The following is a 21,240-nucleotide window of genomic DNA, read 5'->3' on the forward strand; positions in this document are numbered from 1 at the left end:
TAAATATCTAAAAATTGGTGATCCATCAATGCAAGGGCACTCGTTAAGGAGCATTTAAAGCACCTATTTTCATGCACTCCACGCATATATCCTCAAACACCCCACGCATATATCCTCAAACACATTTATTACTGGAGCAACGTTTGTTGTCGAGATTTTATTTCCACAATTACAATTTCAACAAAAGAGGCTTGGTTTTGGTTTTTACAAAAATACCTCCACCATGACAAAATAATAAGAATACCCTTATCTCCTAAAAGATAACGAAAATATCCCTACATAAATCTCATGAAAAATGACAAAAATACTTATATCTCATAGAAAGTGTTAAATACACCTATCTCTTCGAAAAAAAAAAACTCATATATCATGAAAAATAAAAAGACCCTATCTCATAGAAAATGATCAAAGTACCACTCACTCATGAAAAATGACCAATAGACTTATATCTTATAGAAAATAATAAAAAAGACCTATCTAATGCAAGACAATTTACATGGTGGACGACTCTGCACTTACGTGCAACCCGAAAAAATACTGGTGGCCGCATTTTTTTGGTGATCCAACCATTCATTTTCTTGGGACCGGATTTTATTCTCTAATTTAGATCTAATTTTATTCTCTAATAAAATCTTCTCCATAGATTGATCATAACCCTTTGATTTGAGAAGGTTTAAAATGGACACCGCAATATAAAAAAAACTACATAGATCGAGGTTAGGATTGAAAAATATTTTCTGGGCACACCCCCAACAAATGAAAAAAATATGTGTGCCGACATTGTTTGGGTGGGTGATCCAACCATTCATTTGTTGGGCCCTAATGTAGATAATGTGGGCCCGTAAAATCTTCTCCATAGAATGATCTTAACCCTTTGATTTGAGGAAGTTTAAAATGGACACCACAATAAATAAAAAATGCATAGATTGGAAGGATAGGATCATCGATCCTATGAACAAAATACACTATCTCATAAAAATGACAAAATACACTATCTCATGAAAATGACAAAAATAAACTTATCTGATATAAAATAATAAAATATTTCAATCTCATGGAAAATGGGTTAAGGTACTTTGGCTATTATCTTTTATGACATAGGGGTATTCTTGTTGTTTTCTCTTAATAGAAATGAAATTGTGGGAAACGGTTCTCTAATAATAAATGTGTTTTGAGGATAAAAGTGTGGGTACATGAAAATAGGTGCTTTAAATGCTCCTTAACGAGTGCCCCTTTCTTTAGTTGCATTCAATTAATTTAAACTGAGGTGCTCAATTCATTCAGCGTTTTAATTTCTCCACCTCGATCTCTCTCGCTCTCTCAATTTCGGGGAGAATGGGGGTGTAGCATTGGGGTTTGTTCTGTCTTATGGTTGTTCTAACTTCTATCCACTGATATATTAGAAAAATCTTTTGATACATTTTGCAAATATAATTTTTGGAAGTACCATGTCTATCTAGCGTCCATCGCAGATGGTCTGTTGCATGTCAGACCAGCCACACAGGCTCACTTTACAACAACTTTTGTCTTCATTCATGAGGTGGCTCATCTGACATGCAACAGACCATCTGCGATGGATGCTAGCAAATCCCTTTTCTACGGGATTTGCTAGCGTCCATCGCGTAGCGTCCGCATGTTAGACCAGCCACACGAGCTCACTTTACAATCCCACAAGCATACAAGGCTACAAAGTAATAACAGAAATAAACCTGGCATTCCATAACTAGAATATCAAAGTCTCAAGTAATGTGGACTCCACATAGTCAAATCAAATATCAATTCTTCCCTGAACCACAATAAATAAGCATAGACGTAGTCTTACACATTTGTTTACCAATACTCACTGTCTGAAACAAAAGCAAATAAGCAAAATAAAATCTCCAAACTCCTACGCTTATGAAACTAAGCTTTTTCTTCCTCGTTCACCTCACGAGCATCAAACTCTGAAAATGTTAATATAACCACAGTCAGTTGAAAAGCTCAGTACATAATAACGCACTACAAAAGTTCGGTCAAAACATGCTATATAAAGAGAATCAATGGTAAACAAAGATGGCAAAAATTTCACTTGATGTGACTAATACAAATACAATAACTGGGAGACAAAGCTTACAAAGTCATGTTTCAAAGTGTTACATCAAAGAGGGTCTCATTAAGAGAAGTCACAAAATCTTAAGAGATCACTGAAAGCAATCAGAAAAGTACAAAACCACCCAAAGGTTATCGACTTAGCCCCAAAAGCATGTTATTTTACCCGACTGCCTGCCGTTCGAAACTAGTTTTTAAGTTCATATACATGTCGACAGGGTCAGTGAATAGTACCAACTGACGGGACCCAAAAGCAAACATATAACTCCCATTGGTGCAGGCCCTTATAGTTCACATATAAACCTAAGCCTCCACAAAAGGCGTCCGCTTATACAAAATGTCCAAAGATACATACAAAGTTCCAAAGATTGTAGTTCACAATGGTGCCATAAGATTTTCCAGAATAGTTGGGTATAAAATGATCAAAAGGTTCGTATATCAAAAGGGTCACATATTCAATGCAAAAGTCATAGGTTATCAATGAGTACAAAATCAATAGATTGTGTTTAATGAAGGATAAGCATGCAAACCCAAATCAAAGGCTAAGGTTATCATAAGTTTCACATATTTAAAGAGAATAGAGAGTTACAAATCAAAAAAGCATATCATTCAATGGCGAATCATATCACTAAAGAAGTACGAAATTACGTACCTTTATAATAAAAACTTTTCCTTTTCTTAATCACCTTAGCTACCTACAATCAAGAGTATAAATATTCTCCATGAGTTTCATCATTAATTTCGCTCATATCAGGCATATATATCCTTCCACTGACACAAGACACTCTTTGGTGCTTAATCGGAAAAGAATCAATAAACTGTCATATGGTTCTTTTTAGTATTTTGAAATTATCATCTTTATAAAGTTTTTAAAACCTTTTAAAACTATTTTTAACAGAAAGAACGTGTTTCCAGCATGTCCGTAGAGTACAAGAGCGTCGAAAACGGACAAGAACGAAGAAGTTATGAATTTTCGAAGTTCAAACTACAGGGGGAAAAACTGCTATGCCGGATGTCCTGAAACTTTGCCGGACGCCCGAAAAATTTTTGTTTGCCCAACTACATACAGTCGGACGACCGCCATTTTTGCCAGTCGACCGCCCCTGCTCGGACCCAGTTTTCCTCGAAATGCGATTTTCACCCTTTTTTATACTAAAACGGCCATAACTCATTCGTTTGAACTCCAAATCACGCGTGGTACAATCCGTTAGACTCATATTGACGAGAGGAATCCATAAAACCCAATTTCACTCTCTGAAATCCTTAAATCTAATTACTACATTTAATCTAAGCTTTTAGGGCATAACCCAAACCTATATTCTTAGAGTTCCAAAACTCAACTCTTAGTTTCTTAGGGATCCATAGATTCATTTCTAAATTCTTATACAATTCATTACACCAAACCTAATAATCTAAATCATAATAATAAGTCTCATTAGATCCTAGTTTTAGGATTCTTAACATGCCAAATCTTATGTAGAACATAGATCTTACCTTGATTCGCATTTTCTCCTTTCAAATCGTGCTCTTCCTCTCTTTCTCTACGTAAATATTTTCTTAGGGTTGCAAAACGGTTTAGGGTTTCTTAATAGCTATACAATTCTCCTTAAAAGGTTATTTATAGGCTTTTCTAAAGAGCCCTAATTCTAATTTTACTCATCACCTAATTCTAATTTTACTCTTGATGATAAAAATACCCTTGGTTCACATGGGGGACGAATTTTAAAAGGGAAGGCAAATTCGGATATTTACACCATGCTTGTCAAAAGTAACTTTCGTAGGTGCTTTCCTAAAAGTCAAGTCCTGTGTTGACCTGAAATCCCATTCATTTAATAAGTGGTTACAAAAATTAATGGCTATACTCTTCTTGAAAACCCTTAGAGAATGTCATTGGCTCAAATAGCTACAGTTATCAAGTTATGGTGGATGTGGCAAGAATGGAGTGGACTCCAAATCAACGATCCGGATATCACTCTTCACATGTGTACGCATGGTTCTGAGTCACTTGCCACATGTTTATGCTACTATACGTTTGTGTGGCATACAATTGGGATTGGGGCCAAGCTACCCTTTTTTGTGCTGGACTACTAAGTTTGGCACCTAATTTTTGTTAATTGAACTAATCTTTTTCGTATAATAGAAGTTGAGTAGTGCGATCATCAAAATACGGTGAGTAGTGCCATTACAAAATATGGTAGTGAGGACATTATCACTATATATAATTTGAAACCATCGTTGTTACTTGGATGTTCCGACGCGGGTCGGGTTCAACCCGAACCTGACGGGTTCAACCTGAATTTGGGTTGGGTCGGGTTAAGCTTTTTCGCAAATCGGGTTGGGTTGAGTTAGGAAAAATCAACCCGAATTGGAAATCGGGTCGGGTCGGGTTGGGCTGTCGATCAACCCGATCCGACCCGAAACCCGAATTTGGGTTCCATCTGAAGAAGTTCTGTATATGTGTTTTTCATTTTCAACATTGAAATAATCTCCACAGTCCACAATAGATGGTTTGGATAATGCTATGGTTCGGGCCATACCGTACTTTAATAAAGTGAGGAGTGTGATCATCAAGATATAGTAGTGCAGATAACATTTCCCTTCGTTAATTGTTAGTCCCTGTTTGGTTTGGGTTTTGAAGAACCGATTATGAGTTACAAACTGATTATTGGTGACTCACTATTGCTTCTCAAAATCCAAAACAACCCGGCTTGAGCTGAGGTGGTCAACAATTTGTACCATATCTCAGTGACATAGATGCAGTCCAATCTCTGCCAAAGGGGATAAAAAATCGGTCAATGCATTGGCAATGAATGATTGTGAAACTCTATTTTTTGGCAAAACTAAGAAGGTATATTTTATAGTTTATATTTACTTTCTTCTTAATTTGTCATCTTCATATTAACACATCATTTAGTTATTCAGTGACTTGCAAATTTATGTCTCTCATACTTCTTCTTTTTTTCTTCTGAAAATTTTACTTTTATTTATTTATACGCCAATACTTACATTTTCTCTTCGATTTATTTCTTTTTCTTTTATTTATATGCATTCATCTAAGAAATAAGCTCTCAACTTTATTGTAGGTTAATTAATATAAATTTCCTTTGTGAAGTCTTCTTAATCACATTGTCTTAGGGTTTACTTATGCTAAATGTTTGTACCAATTCACATGCCAAATGGTCTTTATCATTAAAAAAATTTCATTTCTGCTTATGGCTATCTCAATGCATAGAGTTCACTTCTGTAGGTTTTACAGCTATTTTTAGGCCATTACTTAATTTGTGGTTATTCTTACGCGAAATGTATTGCACGTGCATTTTTACTAGTAACCACTAAAACCAAAGTGAATGCAAACATCTAAACACTGAAAATTTCCAAAAAAACAAACCACATATGCACTCACATCCAAAATCCCCCAAAAACGTGAAAAAATACCCTACATACGCTTTTCTCCAAGCATTTCCATGAAACCTAGCTGAGGTCTGAATTAGGATATATATATATCCTAATGCATTTAGGATATATATATATCCTAATGCATTAGTAACTCCCAATGAATTTCAACCGAATTGACCAACATATCTCTACTTTAGCGAACAGGGCCATTTTATGAACCTGACACAAGGACAAGGACACAAGCTCATGTCCTAGTATCTTTTTCCAATACCTACCCAAAAAAAAAAAAGTATCTTTTTCCAAACTTTTCAAGATCTTTTGATGAAATGTTTTAACTGGAAAAACCTTTTACCTAAAGATATGGGTTGAATTTTGAAATACAATTTTTCAACCATTTCAGAAACAATATTTTTACCTACTTACGTGTATTTGTGTGTGGAACAGTCTTACTTGCCATCACAGACACCAAGTGGTCTGAAGCGGCTGAGGGAGAAGGAATTGGAAACTCTAAGAGGCAATGGAAAAGGAGAACGCAAGACCTTTGAGAGGATTTACGATTATGACAAATACAATGATCTAGGGAACCCTGACAAGAGCGATGACCTTTCGAGACCTGTTCTTGGTGGCAAAGACCACCCTTATCCAAGGCGTTGTAGGACAGGGCGGGGAAGATCGAAGAAAGGTTCGATGCCATAAACTTTCCTCTTCCATGCATGCAAACTCAAAAGGATATATGTTCTAAAGAGGAATAATGATCATGTCTTCATTAGAGAAAACCCTTTTTTCTGAATTTTCTCCCATTTTGTTAAGGGTGTCAATTGGTCAGGGTCGGGTCGGGTTGAAGCCAGCCCAGCCCTAACCCAATCCATGGTACCTCAACACTAACCCAGCCCAACCTGAAGATCAGGTTGATGAGTGTCAACCCTAACCTAACTCTCCTTTAAATCACTCAAACCTGACGCCACCCTTCTGTCCTTGGGTCAGCTCGGTTTAGGTTGGCCAAGGGCAAAATTATAAAAAAAAAAAAAACTATATATATATATATATATATATATATATATATATATATATATATATATGAGGAAAATGATTGTGAGCTTGAAGCTCATATAGCTTATATGAGCTTGAGGGCCCAAACACATGTGGGCCCACATTATTAGGATGATCCAAAGCATTCATTTGAAAGGCCCTTACTTAGATAGGGTGTGTACAAAAAATCAGCTCTATAGGATCATCCTAACCCATCCAAAAGTGGAGGGCAAAATGGACAGATACCATTTGCCACAAATCTGCCCATTTTTGCCCTCTGCTTTTGGAGGGGTTAGGATGATCCAATGGAGCTGATTTTTGGTACACACCCTATCTATGATGGGGCCTTGCAAATGAATGGTTGGATCACCACAAAAAGTGTGGGACCCATGTGTTTGGGCCCTCAAGCTCATATAAGCTATAGGACCTTCAAGCTCACAATCATTTTCCTATATATATATATATATATATATATATATATAGAGAGAGAGAGAGAGAGAGAGAGAGAGAGAGAGAGAGAGAGAAAACAGTTCCTACACATATGTGTAGAGAGTTCTCTACACACTAGCTTAAAATACAGTGCGGGCCCACATTGTTTGGGTGATCCAAGCCATCCATTTTAAAAGCCCTCACATAGATATGGTGTCTACAAAAAATCAGATCCATAGGATCATCCCAACCCTACGATTTGTGGAGGTAAAATGGATGTCTTTAAACCTTCACAAATTAGTCCTTTTTTTCCCTCCACAGTTCGAATGGTTAGGATGATCCTATGGATCTGATTTTTTGTGGACACCCTATCTATGTGAGGACCTTAAAAATGAATAGTTTGGATCACCCAAATAATGTGGCCCCCACTGTATTTTAAGCTAGTGTGTAGATAACTTATCTACACATGTGTGTAGGAACCGTTTTCTCATATATATATATATGAGAAAAGTGTTGGTGTGCTTAAGTGGTTATAACGCCTCTCATTCATTTAAATGTTTGGGTTCCACATACAGGAACCAATGGGAGGAGTTATAACAACTTAAGGGCACAAAAAATGGTGCGCTTAAGCGCACCAACAGTTCTCTCTCTCTCTCTCTCTCTCTCTCTCTCTATATATATATATATATATATATATATATATATATATATATATATATATATATATAGAGGAAAAGGATTGTACGCTCGACCGTACCTAAAGTTAGGTACGGTAGAGTGCCAAATCACATGGGTCCCCCATTTTTGGTGAGCATCTAAACCATTCATTTGCAAGGCCCCATCATAGATAGGGTGCATACCAAAAATCAGCACCATTGAATCATCCTAACCCCTCCAAAACTGGAGGCCAAAATGGGCAGATTTGTGGACAAACACTGTCTGTCCATTTTGGCCTCCACAAATGGATGGGTTAGGATGATCCTATGGAGCTGATTTTTGGTATGCACCCTATCTATGATGGGGCCTTGCAAATGAATGGTTTAGATGCTCACCAAAAATGTGGGACCCATGTGATTTGGCACTCTACCGTACCTAACTTTAGGTACGGTCGAGCGTACAATCTTATTCCTCATATATATATATGTTATAACACCTCCCATTCGTTTAAATGTTTGGGTCCCGTTGGGCCCCGCTTAAGCACACCAATGTGGGCGTTATAACACCTCCCATCCGACAGTTTGGCATTACCTCAGATTGGGTTGGGAAAAGCAATCCGATTTAATTTCTGGTTGGGTTAGGTTTGAGGCCTTGGGAAACCTACCACCCGAACCGGACCCAAGAGTTCTGAATTTTTGGTACTTATTTTTTGTTCCTCCAACCAAAGTATACATGGCAGAAAGTGACTAGGACCCGTGGGTCGACTCGGCACGTCAAAACTGGAAAACTGTGCAATAAAATATTGTTTTAGAAACTGTGGAATAAAAAATTGTTTTTGTAAGTCCTTTCTCTCTCTACTAGACTTAATTGGAGGTGGAAAAGTGTGCAATAAAAAATTGTTTTTAAACCCAGCCATTAGTCCATCAAAACTTCTTTTAACATACGGGTGACCCACGGGTGGACCCGGCCCTTACGGGCCGGGTGCGGGTCCACACTTAGTAGTTGTTGTTGTTGTTTTGCCATCCGTTCCTTAAATAACAACAAATTATTGAGTTGGAATCTTCCTATAGTGGTGAATTTTGCTCCATTGTCCATATCATTAATTACATAAGTAGGCCTATACGAGAACCCAACCTGATTTTACTTAAAAATAGGCACCGGTCCAAGGAAACAGTGGGAGGTAGACGAGGTGGGTGGGGAAAGTGCTGATATCATTATCAGCCATGAGAATCTCGTGATGCGTATTGAACATATGTGGTAAGAAAGTATCGTTTAAAAGTTCAACTATTTGTATCTCATGCCAATTGTGCAATGAGGCACACGCTTTGATGATTAAAGATACTAGCTTCTAGAAATTATATTTATTTTAAATTATTGAAATTCTTACTGTAGGGGGAGTGAAAATATCATTTCCCACCCCCTGCAGCACTTGCACACCCCTTATAACGTGATTTGATAATTTACAAATAGAGACATCACATTTGAGTGAATTTTCCAAATCAAGTCATGCCATCAGTTTGTGACCAAAATAGCCGAGATTCTTTTTGACTCGTAAAAAGATCACAGTATCCTTATATGTGAAAAGACATAAATATGACCCTCAATGATACGTTTTGAATCAAGGGTGTGGGAAAGATCATTTCTTTATGTGCTAGCATTTTTTGCTTGTGCTAAGCTCCCACCCCATCAAAAGTTGAGGTGTAAAATGGTGGGGCCCACCCTATAAACAGGCTCGGGTGGAGGTCGTAGTAAGTAAAATGGTGGGCCCTACCCAATGCATGGGTTTTAGTTGATTTGGTGGGACCAACCCTATCAAAACATATACTTGAGCATCTCAGGTATTTTGGTCATTTTACAAGGTAATGCTCGCCCTTTTCAGGTATAAAAGGACATTTTGGTCTTTTTACGAGTAACAAAAATCTAACATGCATGTTTTGGTCACAAATTGATGGCATGAACTGATTCGCAGAATTCACTCAAATGTGACGACTCTATTTGTGAATAGTCAAACTAGAAGCCTGTTTTTTGCAAATAAACCAAAGTAGGATCTTAGTCCTCCGATCTTATAGAATTGATTTTTTGGGCACAATCTATTTTCGTTGTGGTCCATCACATGGACACTTTGGACCATCCAATTGTGTGGTTCTAAAAAATAAGGGACCTCAAGGGCTGACACCATATAAAAACACCATCTTATATTTATATTTATATTTATGCAAGATGATAATGATTGACTGATTGTGATATAGTTACTGTTAGGTCTAAAATTGGTAACAGGTTATGGTAGGGCTGGATGGTCCGAGCTAACAAGTCACGACTGAAGGGCTGGTGGAGTCCTGCGCTGCACAAGGGTACAGACAAGAAAGAAAAAGGTCAGAGGACCAACCCGGAGTGATACTCCGGACGGGCGCTTCGACACTCAAGTCAGTATGAGCAGGAGTGCAGAGCAATGTCAGAGCAAAAGCTTAGAGTTTTGATTCTCAGATCCCTCACCTTCACAAGTGAAGGCTATTTATAGTGATTCCGAGCCACCTGTCCAAGACAGGTGGTGGCCTCTGTATGGACCAGGTCTCATACCTAAGGAGGGCAGGTGGAAGTCCCTGATTGGTCCAGGTGTCATACCTAGTAGGGACAGGTGTTGGCCTTCCAACGGTCCTTGTGAGGGCCACGTGCCAGCAGCCAATTGGATGCTGAGTTCGGACCCATCAGTGCTGAGTCCGGATTCCATCAGTGCTGAGTCCGGACCCCATCAGTTACCAAACAAGAGAAATACGCGTGGACGCTTAAAGTAATTTAGCAACTTTTTAAAATATAGCCATTACTATTAAACGTTTCAGAAGTATCACATGCCTTGATGTACTGTTCTTCATTAAAAAAAAAAGGAGGTCGTGTACTTGTGTGTGTTAGTGTGTGTGAGTGAGAGAGAGAGAGAGGTTTCAGAAGTAGGGCTGCAACTCGGGTCGGGTTTTGGAAAACCCAACCCTACCCGAGAAATATCTCCGGTCGGGTTTTTTTTCGAAAACCCATGATTCCCAAACCCGGCCCTACCCATGATAAATCTCGGGTCGGGTCGGGTTTTTTCACGTTGACACAATTTTGTAAGGAAAACTCTTGTTTGGCAAGGCAACTCAACTCATAGAAGCAGAAATTACACTCACATTACACTTGAATCAAACAATGTTGTAATCAAACAATGTTGTAATTACAATCAATCAATGCTGAATCAAACACTTGAATCAACTCAACTCAACTCTTAGAAGCAGAAATTACACTCACATACTATAACAGTGCGTGCGTGGGTTTTCACTTTTAACTTTTAACTAACAAATGAAAAAAAAAACACACTATAACTTATGTGACTAGGGTCGGGTCGGGCCCCTTCAAACCCGGCTCGACCCGAGATTCATGCGGACTTTTGGATGCCCAACCCGGCTCGACCCGAAACCCAAGAAACCTTAACCCAACCCGGGCTATTTTCGGGTCGGGTAAAACCCGGCTCGAGTTGCAGCCCAATTCAGAAGAATCACATGCTTTAATGTACTGATTTTCATTAAAAAAAGGTGGGTGAGAGAGAGACAGAGAGTTGCTTAAAGTAATCCGAGGTGAGGTTAGCAATATCCAATTGTATTCCACCACAATTATACCTCATGAAACTCATGTACATATTTTATTTGTAGAAAGAGGAGAGAGAGAATTCTTCTATATAAGGTGAAATTGCACAACCCATTCCTCATATTTCCTAACCCTTACTACACCCAAAATGTTGAAGTCTCAGCTCCACCCATCTCCCCTTGCTCCCTCCCCCATCCTCCTCCATAGCTCCGTCACTTCCCATTACTGGACGCCTGCATCTATTTCCCAACTCTCCCCACTCATTTTCCGTAACCGGAGACCAAAATCCGGTAGCATTCGCTGTGAAGCCGTGAGCAATGCTCCCCTAGATGGGACCACCACAGCGCGGACGACTGTCAGTGTTAACGCCGTTGTCACCATTAAGAAAACCATCGGGATTCCTTCTTGTCACCAACCTTATCAATCGAGGTTTAATTGTCTGCTTCCAGCCAAATGTTAGATAGACCAAATACTTTACAGCACCTCAGCTCATCCAACATACTTCTAGTCTAGGCCTACAAGTTAGTACCATTATCATAAAAGTGAGAAAAAGCAAATAAAATCTCACATTTATGGTTTCTTATAAATCCTCCACCGTAAAGTCAATCCTGCAAACAATTCTTCCACATAGACTACTAACTTTCTATTCCAAATAAAATTCTACCTAACCAATTGATCAAATCTAATGACTCCCCTAAATCTCGACTTCCTAAAGCTAATATAAGTCTACTAACAGCTGTTGTCTCCTGCAAAAGTGAGCCACGAAATGGCTTCCTCAAATTTGCCTAGAAAATCCCATACTATAATATTGATTGGTCTTGAAGTGTGTGAGGTAGATTATGACAACGTTGTCGTTACCTGTAGTACAGATAGATTTTGAATATGGGTGTACAAATGAAGACAAATAATGGTTTCGTAAATGGATGAGATGCAACACATTTTAATGGGAGCGAATGATGCGCTTTTGGTGTCTTCCCAACCACAAACTCCATTCATTCTGGACCATTTGGAGTAGCAAATGTGGGTACCGAGGCTGAATCTTGTACAACCATAACAGTGATGGTTGGATAGCAATTTGTACCAGACTAGCCACCACCCACATATATAGTTCAAATGAAAACTCAACTCGAAAAGTGAGTCAAATACGAGTCAACTCAGACGAGTGACCATGGGAGGGAATCTTCCTATTAATGCATGGATATTTAATTAGATATACTAATCTATATTATATTAATTCAACACGACCGGCAAATCCTAGAGATTAGTGTTAGTGATAGAATAAAAAAGTAGAAGAGGGGGACATATATCGAATACCTAGAACGCCCAAAGAGTCGCATCTTAAGGTGGAGTCGCATCTTAAGGTGGTCCTAGTTAGCCAAACGATTGAAGTTCCTGGCAATAATATTTAATGGACCATGGGGATTCCTTCTTGTCAACAACCTTATCAATCGAGGTTTAATTGTCTGCTTCCAGCCAAATGTTAGATAGACCAAATACTTTACAGTACCTCAGCTCATCCAACATACTTCTAGTCTCTGCCTACAAGTTAGTACCATTATCATAAAAGTGAGAAAAAGCAAATAAAATCTCACATTTATGGTTTCTTATAGATCAGCCCTTCCAGCCCTACCATAACCTGTTACCAATTTTAGACCTAACAGTTCCAAATCATTTAAGCCTTGCTATGGATATACATGCATAAAAATGTACTCGTGGACGAATACGAATATAAGCTAGCTAGGGGTGCATCTTGAGTTTGGATCAATCCGACCCTGAAGGGCTCGGATTGGTTTGGCATTACCTCAGATTGGGTTGGGAAAAGCAACCCGATTTAATTTCTTGTTGGGTTAGGTTTGAGGCCTTGGGAAACCTACCACCCGAACCGGACCCAAGAGTTCTGAATTTTTGGTACTTATTTTTTGTTCCTCCAATCAAAGTCTACGCAGAAAGTGACTAGGACCCGTGGGTCGACTCGGCACGTCAAAACTGGTCCGGGCCGGGTGGACCCGCAGGTGCCCGTCTTAAATTCCTGGACGAGAAAGTGGAAAACTGTGCAATAAAATATTATTTTTAGAAACCTGTGCAATAAAAAACTGTGCTGCGCTAAAACTGTGGAATAAAAAGTTGTTTTTGTCAGTCCTTTCTCTCTCTCTCTCTACTGGACTTAATTGGAGGTGGAAAACTGTGCAATAAAAAATTGTTTTTAAACCCAGCCATTAGTCCATCAAAACTTCTTTTAACATACGGGTGACCCACGGGTGGACCCGGCCCTTACGGGCCGGGTGCGGGTCCACACTTATTTGTTGTTGTTGTTGTTGTTTTGCCATCCGTTCCTTAAATAACAACAAATTATTGAGTTGGAATCTTCTTATAGTGGTGAATTTTGCTCCATTGTCCATATCATTAATTACATAAGTAGGCCTATACGAGAACCCAACCTGATTTTACTTAAAAATAGGCACCGGTCCAAGGAAACAGTGGGAGGTAGACGAGGTGGGTGGGGAAAGTGCTGATATCATTATCAGCCATGAGAATCTCGTGATGCGTATTGAACATATTTGGTAAGAAAGTATCGTTTAAAAGTTCAACTATTTGTATCTCATGCCACTTGTGCAATGAGGCACATGCTTTGATGATTAAAGATACTAGCTTCTAGAAATTATTTTTATTTTAAATTATTCAAATTGGTATCTCCACACAGTATCTCAACATTTCCACCTTTTTTGAAAAGGGTAGCGACTGCTTACTGTAGGGGGAGTGAAAATATCATTTCCCACCCCCTGCAGTACTTGCACACCCCCTTATAACGTGATTTGACATAAAGTTGGTTGCCCACTTTTCACGTCATAAGGGGGTGTGCACGTACGGCAGGGGGTGAAAATATCATCTCCCCTTTTTAGGTTTGAAGATAATGTTATATTCGACCGAGAAGATGACCAGCTCAGGTCAGACAGATAAGTAGGGCTGCAACTCGAGCCGGGTTTTACCCCACCCGCATCGACCCGACCCAAAAATAGCCTGGGTCGGGTTCAGGTTTCATGGGTTTCGGGTCGAGCCGGGTTCAACATTCAAAAACCCGCATGAATATCGGGTCGAGCCGGGTTTGAAGGGGCCCGACCCAAGTTACATAAGTTATAGTATATACATTTTTTTCTATTGTTAGTTAAAAGTTAAAGGGATAATTACATTTATACCCCCTCTAGTTTCTGACACATCCACTTCCACCCCTATAGTTTAAAACATGACAAATACACCCTTGTAGTTTCAATTTGTTTAAGGTAGGCCCCCTCAGCTGAAGGTTCGTCCATAGATTGAAGGGTTAGGATGATCTGATGGAGTTTGATAATTTACAAATAGAGACATCACATTTGAGTGAATTTTCCAAATCAAGTCATGCCATCAATTTGTGACCAAAATAGCCGAGATTCTTTTTGACTCGTAAAAAGATCACAGTATCCTTATATGTGAAAAGACATAAATATGACCCTCAATGATACGTTTTGAATAAAGGGTGTGGGAAAGATCATTTCTTTATGTGCTAGCATTTTTTGCTTGTGCTAAGCTCCCACCCCATCAAAAGTTGAGGTGTAAAATGGTGGGGCCCACCCTATAAACAGGCTCGGGTGGAGGTCGTAGTAAGTAAAATGGTGGGCCCTACCCAATGCATGGGTTTTAGTTGATTTGGTGGGACCAACCCTATCAAAACATATACTTGAGCATCTCAGGTATTTTGGTCATTTTACAAGGTAATGCTCGCCCTTTTCAGGTATAAAAGGACATTTTGGTCTTTTTACGAGTAACAAAAATCTAACATGCATGTTTTGGTCACAAATTGATGGTATGAACTGATTTGCAAAATTCACTCAAATGTGATGACTCTATTTGTGAATAGTCAAACTAGAAGCCTGTTTTTGCAAATAAACCAAAGTAGGATCTTAGTCCTCCTATCCTATAGAATTGATTTTTTGGGCACAATCTATTTTCGTTGTGGTCCATCACATGGACACTTTGGACCATCCAATTGTGTGGTTCTAAAAAATAAGGGACCTCAAGGGCTGACACCATATAAAAACACCATCTTATATTTATATTTATGCAAGATGATAATGATTGACTGATTGTGATATAGTTACCAAACAAGAGAAATAGGCATGGACGCTTAAAGTAATTTAGCAACTTTTTAAAATATAGCCATTACTATTGAACGTTTCAGAAGTATCACATGCCTTGATGTACTGTTCTTCATAAAAAAAAAAGAAAAGAGGAGGCTGTGTACTTGTGTGTGTCAGTGTGTGTGAGTGAGAGAGAGAGAGAGGTTTCAGAAGTAGGGCTGCAACTCGGGTCGGGCGGGTCGGGTTTTGGAAAACCCAACCCTACCCGAGAAATATCTCCGGTCGGGTTTTTTTTCCGGAAAACCCATGATTCCCAAACCCGGCCCTACCCATGATAAATCTCGGGTCGGGTTGGGTTTTTTCACGTTGACATAATTTTTTAAGGAAAACTCTTGTTTGGCAAGGCAACTCAACTCATAGAAGCAGAAATTACACTCACATTACACTTGAATCAAACAATGTTGTAATCAAACAATGCTGTAATTACAATCAATCAATGCTGAATCAAACACTTGAATCAACTCAACTCAACTCATAGAAGCAGAAATTACACTCACATACTATAACAGTGCGTGCGTGGGTTTTTACTTTTAACTTTTAACTAACAAATGAAAAAAAAAACACACTATAACTTATGTGACTAGGGTCGGGTCGGGCCCCTTCAAACCCGGCTCGACTTGAGATTCATGCGGACTTTTGGATGCCCAACCCGGCTCGACCCGAAACCCGAGAAACCTGAACCCAACCCAGGCTATTTTCGGGTCGGGTCGATGCGGGTCGGGTAAAACCCGGCTCGAGTTGCAGCCCAATTCAGAAGAATCACATGCTTTAATGTACTGATTTTCATTAAAAAAGGTGGGTGAGAGAGAGAGAGAGAGAGAGTTGCTTAAAGTAATCCGAGGTGAGGTTAGCAATATCCAATTGTATTCCACCACAATTATACCTCATGAAACTCATGTACATATTTTTTTTTGTAGAAAGAGGAGAGAGAGAATTCTTTTATATAAGGTGAAATTGCACAACCCATTCCTCATATTTCCTAACCCTTACTACACCCAAAATGTTGAAGTCTCAGCTCCACCCATCTCCCCTTGCTCCCTCCCCCATCCTCCTCCATAGCTCCGTCACTTCCCATTACTGGACGCCTGCATCTATTTCCCAACTCTCCCCACTCATTTTCCGTAACCGGAGACCAAAATCCGGTAGCATTCGCTGTGAAGCCGTGAGCAATGCTCCCCTAGATGGGACCACCACAGCACGGACGACTGTCAGTGTTAACGCCGTTGTCACCATTAAGAAAACCATCGGCGGCTCCCTTACAGACGTAGGGTGGGATCGTGGCCTCGATGATATAAGCGATTTGCTTGGTAAATCTCTTCTTCTCGAGCTTGTCAGCAGCGAGCTTGATCCAAGTAAGTGATTATCAGAACAAAATTTTGGCTCCTTTCCCCTCTTTCCTCAGTATAGTTTTTTTCAGAGATTTTTCATACTATTATTATCATTGAATTTTTGTCAAAATAATTAAAATCTCCTGGGAAAGCCGATCCGCCCGTTCGATTCGTTGATCTCCTAACATGGAGGAATTAAAATCTTACATATATTAGAGCTTGAATAGCCCATCCTGGACGAACACCATATCTGTTAGATCAACGCTTAGGAGAATCCCTTTCCATTCAAGGGCTAGGATAATCCAAATGAGATGGGACCAACCCCAGCAGTTCGGGCTCATGGTTGCCTATTGGGTCAATGGAAAGGATCACGTACAAGTGGAAAATGTTGGGTCCAGGGCCTGATCATTAGGAAAAAGAACTACCAGTGACCGTTGGATAAGAATTTTTGAACTGGTTGGGAAATAAATATGTAGGAAAAATCTAAGCAAGAAATGAAAGGTTATGGATAGGTTCTCTACCAAAATAAGGGAGAGTAAGGCCATGTTTGGATTGCTGGATTTCTTTGGAAAAGTTCGTAAAAGAAAAACTTTTCCAGAGTTTCTTGCTTTTTTATGAAAATTAAAGAAGTAACTTTAACCGCATCAGTTCAAGTTTTATTTTGAAGAGACCTTCAATTTATAATGATAACCCTCTAAATAAGTCATAACCATATCAGTTCCCTCTAAATTGTGGAAATGAAATAATTTATCCAGGAAGAAATTTTTCACAAGAAATATTTTTCTTGCAATTCAAAAAGATCCTACTCGAAAAATCACTGAATTACAAGGTGGTCTTGCTGATTTCTATGCAACGTTGCATAGAAATCAGCCAAAAACTTATTTAATTTTTCGCTTAGAAACTTTGTTTGGATGGATCTTAGTTCACGGCAAAGCTACAGGAAAAGTTACTTTACTACTTGTCATAAAAATATAGGCTACTGATATTGACACTAGCATGTTTTAATCACTGTTCAAACTCAGCTTGTCTATTCTTTTTTAATTGCCTTATTAAAGCTTTTTAGTGAATTTAATAACCTTTTGACAGCTGTTTAAATAATAAAAGACAAGATGAGAATGTGTGAATATCAGAAGCCAAAATATATTGTACCATGATGGGAAGTGATACTTACGCCCCTTTTCATTTCCAGGGACACCTGGCGCCAGTGTATCAATGACTAAAAGGGGGCTCATGTACTTGACGTAAAAAAAAATCCAATGGCCTTGATTGCCACGTACACTGGCGTTGGGTGTCCCTGGTGATCAAAAGGGCGTAAATATCACTTCCCTTTTTTGAGGGGCAAAATTATTGGGAGCGGCGCACACATGGCTGCGTCGTGCCTCATTAGTCCGACTATTCTAACCTGTGATTGTTTTTTTTTTTTTTTTTAAATTTCTGCTGACTTTCTCATGAAAAATCTTCTTAATCTTTGGTAAAACATCTTTCTCATTCAAAAAATAGGGTAAAAGAACAGATGAAGTGTGTGAGGTAGATTATGACAACGTTGTCGTTACCTGTAATACAGATAGATCTTGAATATTGGTGTACAAATGAAGACAAATAATGGTTTCGTAAATGGATGAGATGCAGCACATTTTAATGGGAGCGAATGATGCGCTTTTGGTGTCTTCCCAACCACAAACTCCATTCATTCTGGACCATTTGGAGTAGCAAATGTGGGTACCGAGGCTGAATCTTGTACAACCATAACAGTGACGGTTGGATAGCAATTTGTACCTAGACTAGCCACCACCCACATAGTTCAAATGAAAACTCAACTCGAAAAGTGAGTCAAATACGAGTCAACTCAGACGAGTGACCATGGGAGGGAATAAAAAAGTAGAAGAGGGGGACATATATACCTAGAATGCCCAAAGAGCCGGTCCTTTTGGCCTCAACTCTATAACCAAAGATTGAAGTTCCTGTCAATAATATTTAATGGACCATGGGGATTCCTTCTTGTCAACAACCTTATCAATCGAGGTTTAATTGTCTGCTTCCAGCCAAATGTTAGATAGGCCAAATACTTTACAGTACCTCAGCTCATCCAACATACTTCTAGTCTCTGCCTACAAGTTAGTGCCATTATCATAAAAGTGAGAAAAAGCAAATAAAATCTCACATTTATGGTTTCTTATAAATCCTCCACCACAAAACCAGGATTGCCTTTGGAAGCACCATCTCTGTTCAATTTGAACTCATTCTTCTTAGGCCAAATTATTATTATGGTATTTATGCTTCTAATCATTAAATTGTGCACCCTCTTGCACTATACATAACTATTTGAAAAACATAACTGTTGAACTCCTAATCTGCAATTTGATTTCATGGTCTAGACAAAATTTGTTTTATTTATTTATTTTGAAGGAACTGGATTGGAGAAGAATACAATTAAGGCAGAGGCACATAGGTCAAAGTTGAGTCATTCGAATGATGAGGTGAAATATGAGGCTGATTTCGAGGTTGAGAAGAATTTTGGTGAAATTGGAGGTATTTTTGTAACAAATGAGCACCACAAGGAGATGTACTTTAAAGACATTGTTCTCTCCGGATTTCCCAACGGACCTCTTCATTTTACATGCAATTCATGGGTTCATTCCAAGACCGCTAGTCCAGAGAAGAGGGTCTTCTTTGGTAGCAAGGTCTGCTCTTTCTCTCTCTCTCTCTCTCTCTCTCTCTCTCTCTCTCTCATCACTTAGCATATTTGCAGGAAGAAGCTCTATTTTATTCTAGTTGCAACTTATTGAAGTATAAATGATAAAAGTTTAACATGGTATCATGGTATCAGAGCAATTGCCTCACGGCAGGTCTTGGGCTCCAAACCCAACAACTTATAGAGTTGTAAAAAATCCATGAGTACGATGAACCCAAAAAAAAGGGGCCACGCTTGAGGGGGAGTGTTGAAGTATATATAAATGATTAAAGAACACTAACTCTGACAGGTTAAGCTTTAAGAGTAATTGGTTGTTTAACACAGCTGTTCAATAGCACCTACTAAGAAATAAACACCTAAAACTAATTAAAGAAAAAGATTAATAAGAAATTGGTTTTTAATAGCAACCACCACCAAACTTGTAAAGCAATTATTAAAATTGACTAATATCACTACCATGTTTTGAAAATGGGATGAACTCACCCTGTTTTTTAAAAAACAACTGGCTAGTGAGAGTTTTTGGGAATTGTATTAGCATTTGATTACTGGTTAAGTAAAAAAGACAAGGTGAGTTTGGTTATATCAAAACATGGTAGTGGGAATATCAGTAGCCTTAAAATAAAGAGAGCTTAGAGATAAAGGATTTTCTCTATGATCCCAAATGAATTTCCACTGGCAAAAAATGCATTAACTGGCAATGTTTTCTGGACAAAAATACAACTATCTTTTTAATAGCAACCACCCACGAACTTGTAAAATAATTATTAAATTAATTCAACCGACAAACAATGCACTAATTGGCAATGTTTTCTGGACAAAAATACCCCCATCTTTTTACAAATTGACCAACATATCTCTACTTCAGTGGACATGGCCATTTTATGAACCTGACACAAGGTGTCAAGAACACAAGCTCATGTCTTAGTATCTTTTTCCAAACTTTTCAAGATCTTTTGATGAAATGTTTTACCTGGAAAAACCTTTTACCTAAAGATATGGGTTGAATTTTGAAATACAATTTTTCAACCATTTCAGCAACAGTATTTTTACGTACTTACGTGTATTTGTGTGTGGAACAGTCTTACTTGCCATCACAGACACCAAGTGGTCTGAAGCGGCTGAGGGAGAAGGAATTGGAAACTCTACGAGGCAATGGAGAAGGAGAACGTAAGACCTTTGAGAGGATTTACGATTATGACAGATACAATGATCTAGGAAACCCTGACAAGAGCGATGACCTTTCGAGACCTGTTCTTGGTGGCAAAGACCACCCTTATCCAAGGCGTTGTAGGACAGGGCGGGGAAGATCGAAGAAAGGTTCGATGCCATAAACTTTCCTCTTCCATGCATGCAAACTCAAAAGGATATATGTTCTAAAGAGGAATAATGATCATGTCTTCATTAGAGAAAACCCTTTTTTCCGAATTTTCTCCCATTTTGTTAAGGGTGTCAATTGGTCAGGGTCGGGTTGGGTTGAAGCCAGCCCAGCCCTAACCCAATCCATGGTACCTCAACACTAACCCAGCCCAACCTGAAGATCAGGTTGATGAGTGTCAACCCTAACCTAACTCTCCTTTAAATCACTCAAACCTTATGCCACCCTTCTGTCCTTGGGTCAGCTCGGTTTAGGTTGGCCAAGGGCAAAATTAGAAAAAAACAAAAACTATATATATATATATATATATGAGGAAAATGATTGTGAGCTTGAAGCTCATATAGCTTATATGAGCTTGAGGGCCCAAACACATGTGGGCCCACATTATTAGGATGATCCAAAGCATTCATTTGAAAGGCCCTTACTTAGATATGGTGTGTACATAAAATCAGCTCCATAGGA

At 38.8% G+C, this 21,240-nt stretch overlaps 1 protein-coding gene across 1 annotated transcript in view; it reads left to right on the plus strand.

The window, feature by feature from the left end:
• The first annotated feature begins 16,282 nt into the window (after positions 1–16,282).
• Positions 16,283–21,240, plus strand: part of LOC143849871 (linoleate 13S-lipoxygenase 2-1, chloroplastic-like) — a 14,336-nt gene continuing 9,378 nt past the window's right edge. The window contains exons 1-3 of the mRNA XM_077359149.1: positions 16,283–16,735; positions 19,118–19,392; positions 20,483–20,720. Coding sequence (XP_077215264.1) covers positions 16,384–16,735; positions 19,118–19,392; positions 20,483–20,720 — 865 coding nt within the window. The 5' untranslated portion in view covers positions 16,283–16,383. The remainder of the gene's footprint in view (positions 16,736–19,117; positions 19,393–20,482; positions 20,721–21,240) is intronic.

This window comes from Tasmannia lanceolata, unplaced genomic scaffold (genome assembly GCF_043159265.1).
Source record: "Tasmannia lanceolata isolate RefF3 unplaced genomic scaffold, GAP_Taslan_0.1 ptg000003l, whole genome shotgun sequence".
NCBI classification, from domain to species: Eukaryota; Viridiplantae; Streptophyta; class Magnoliopsida; order Canellales; family Winteraceae; genus Tasmannia; species Tasmannia lanceolata.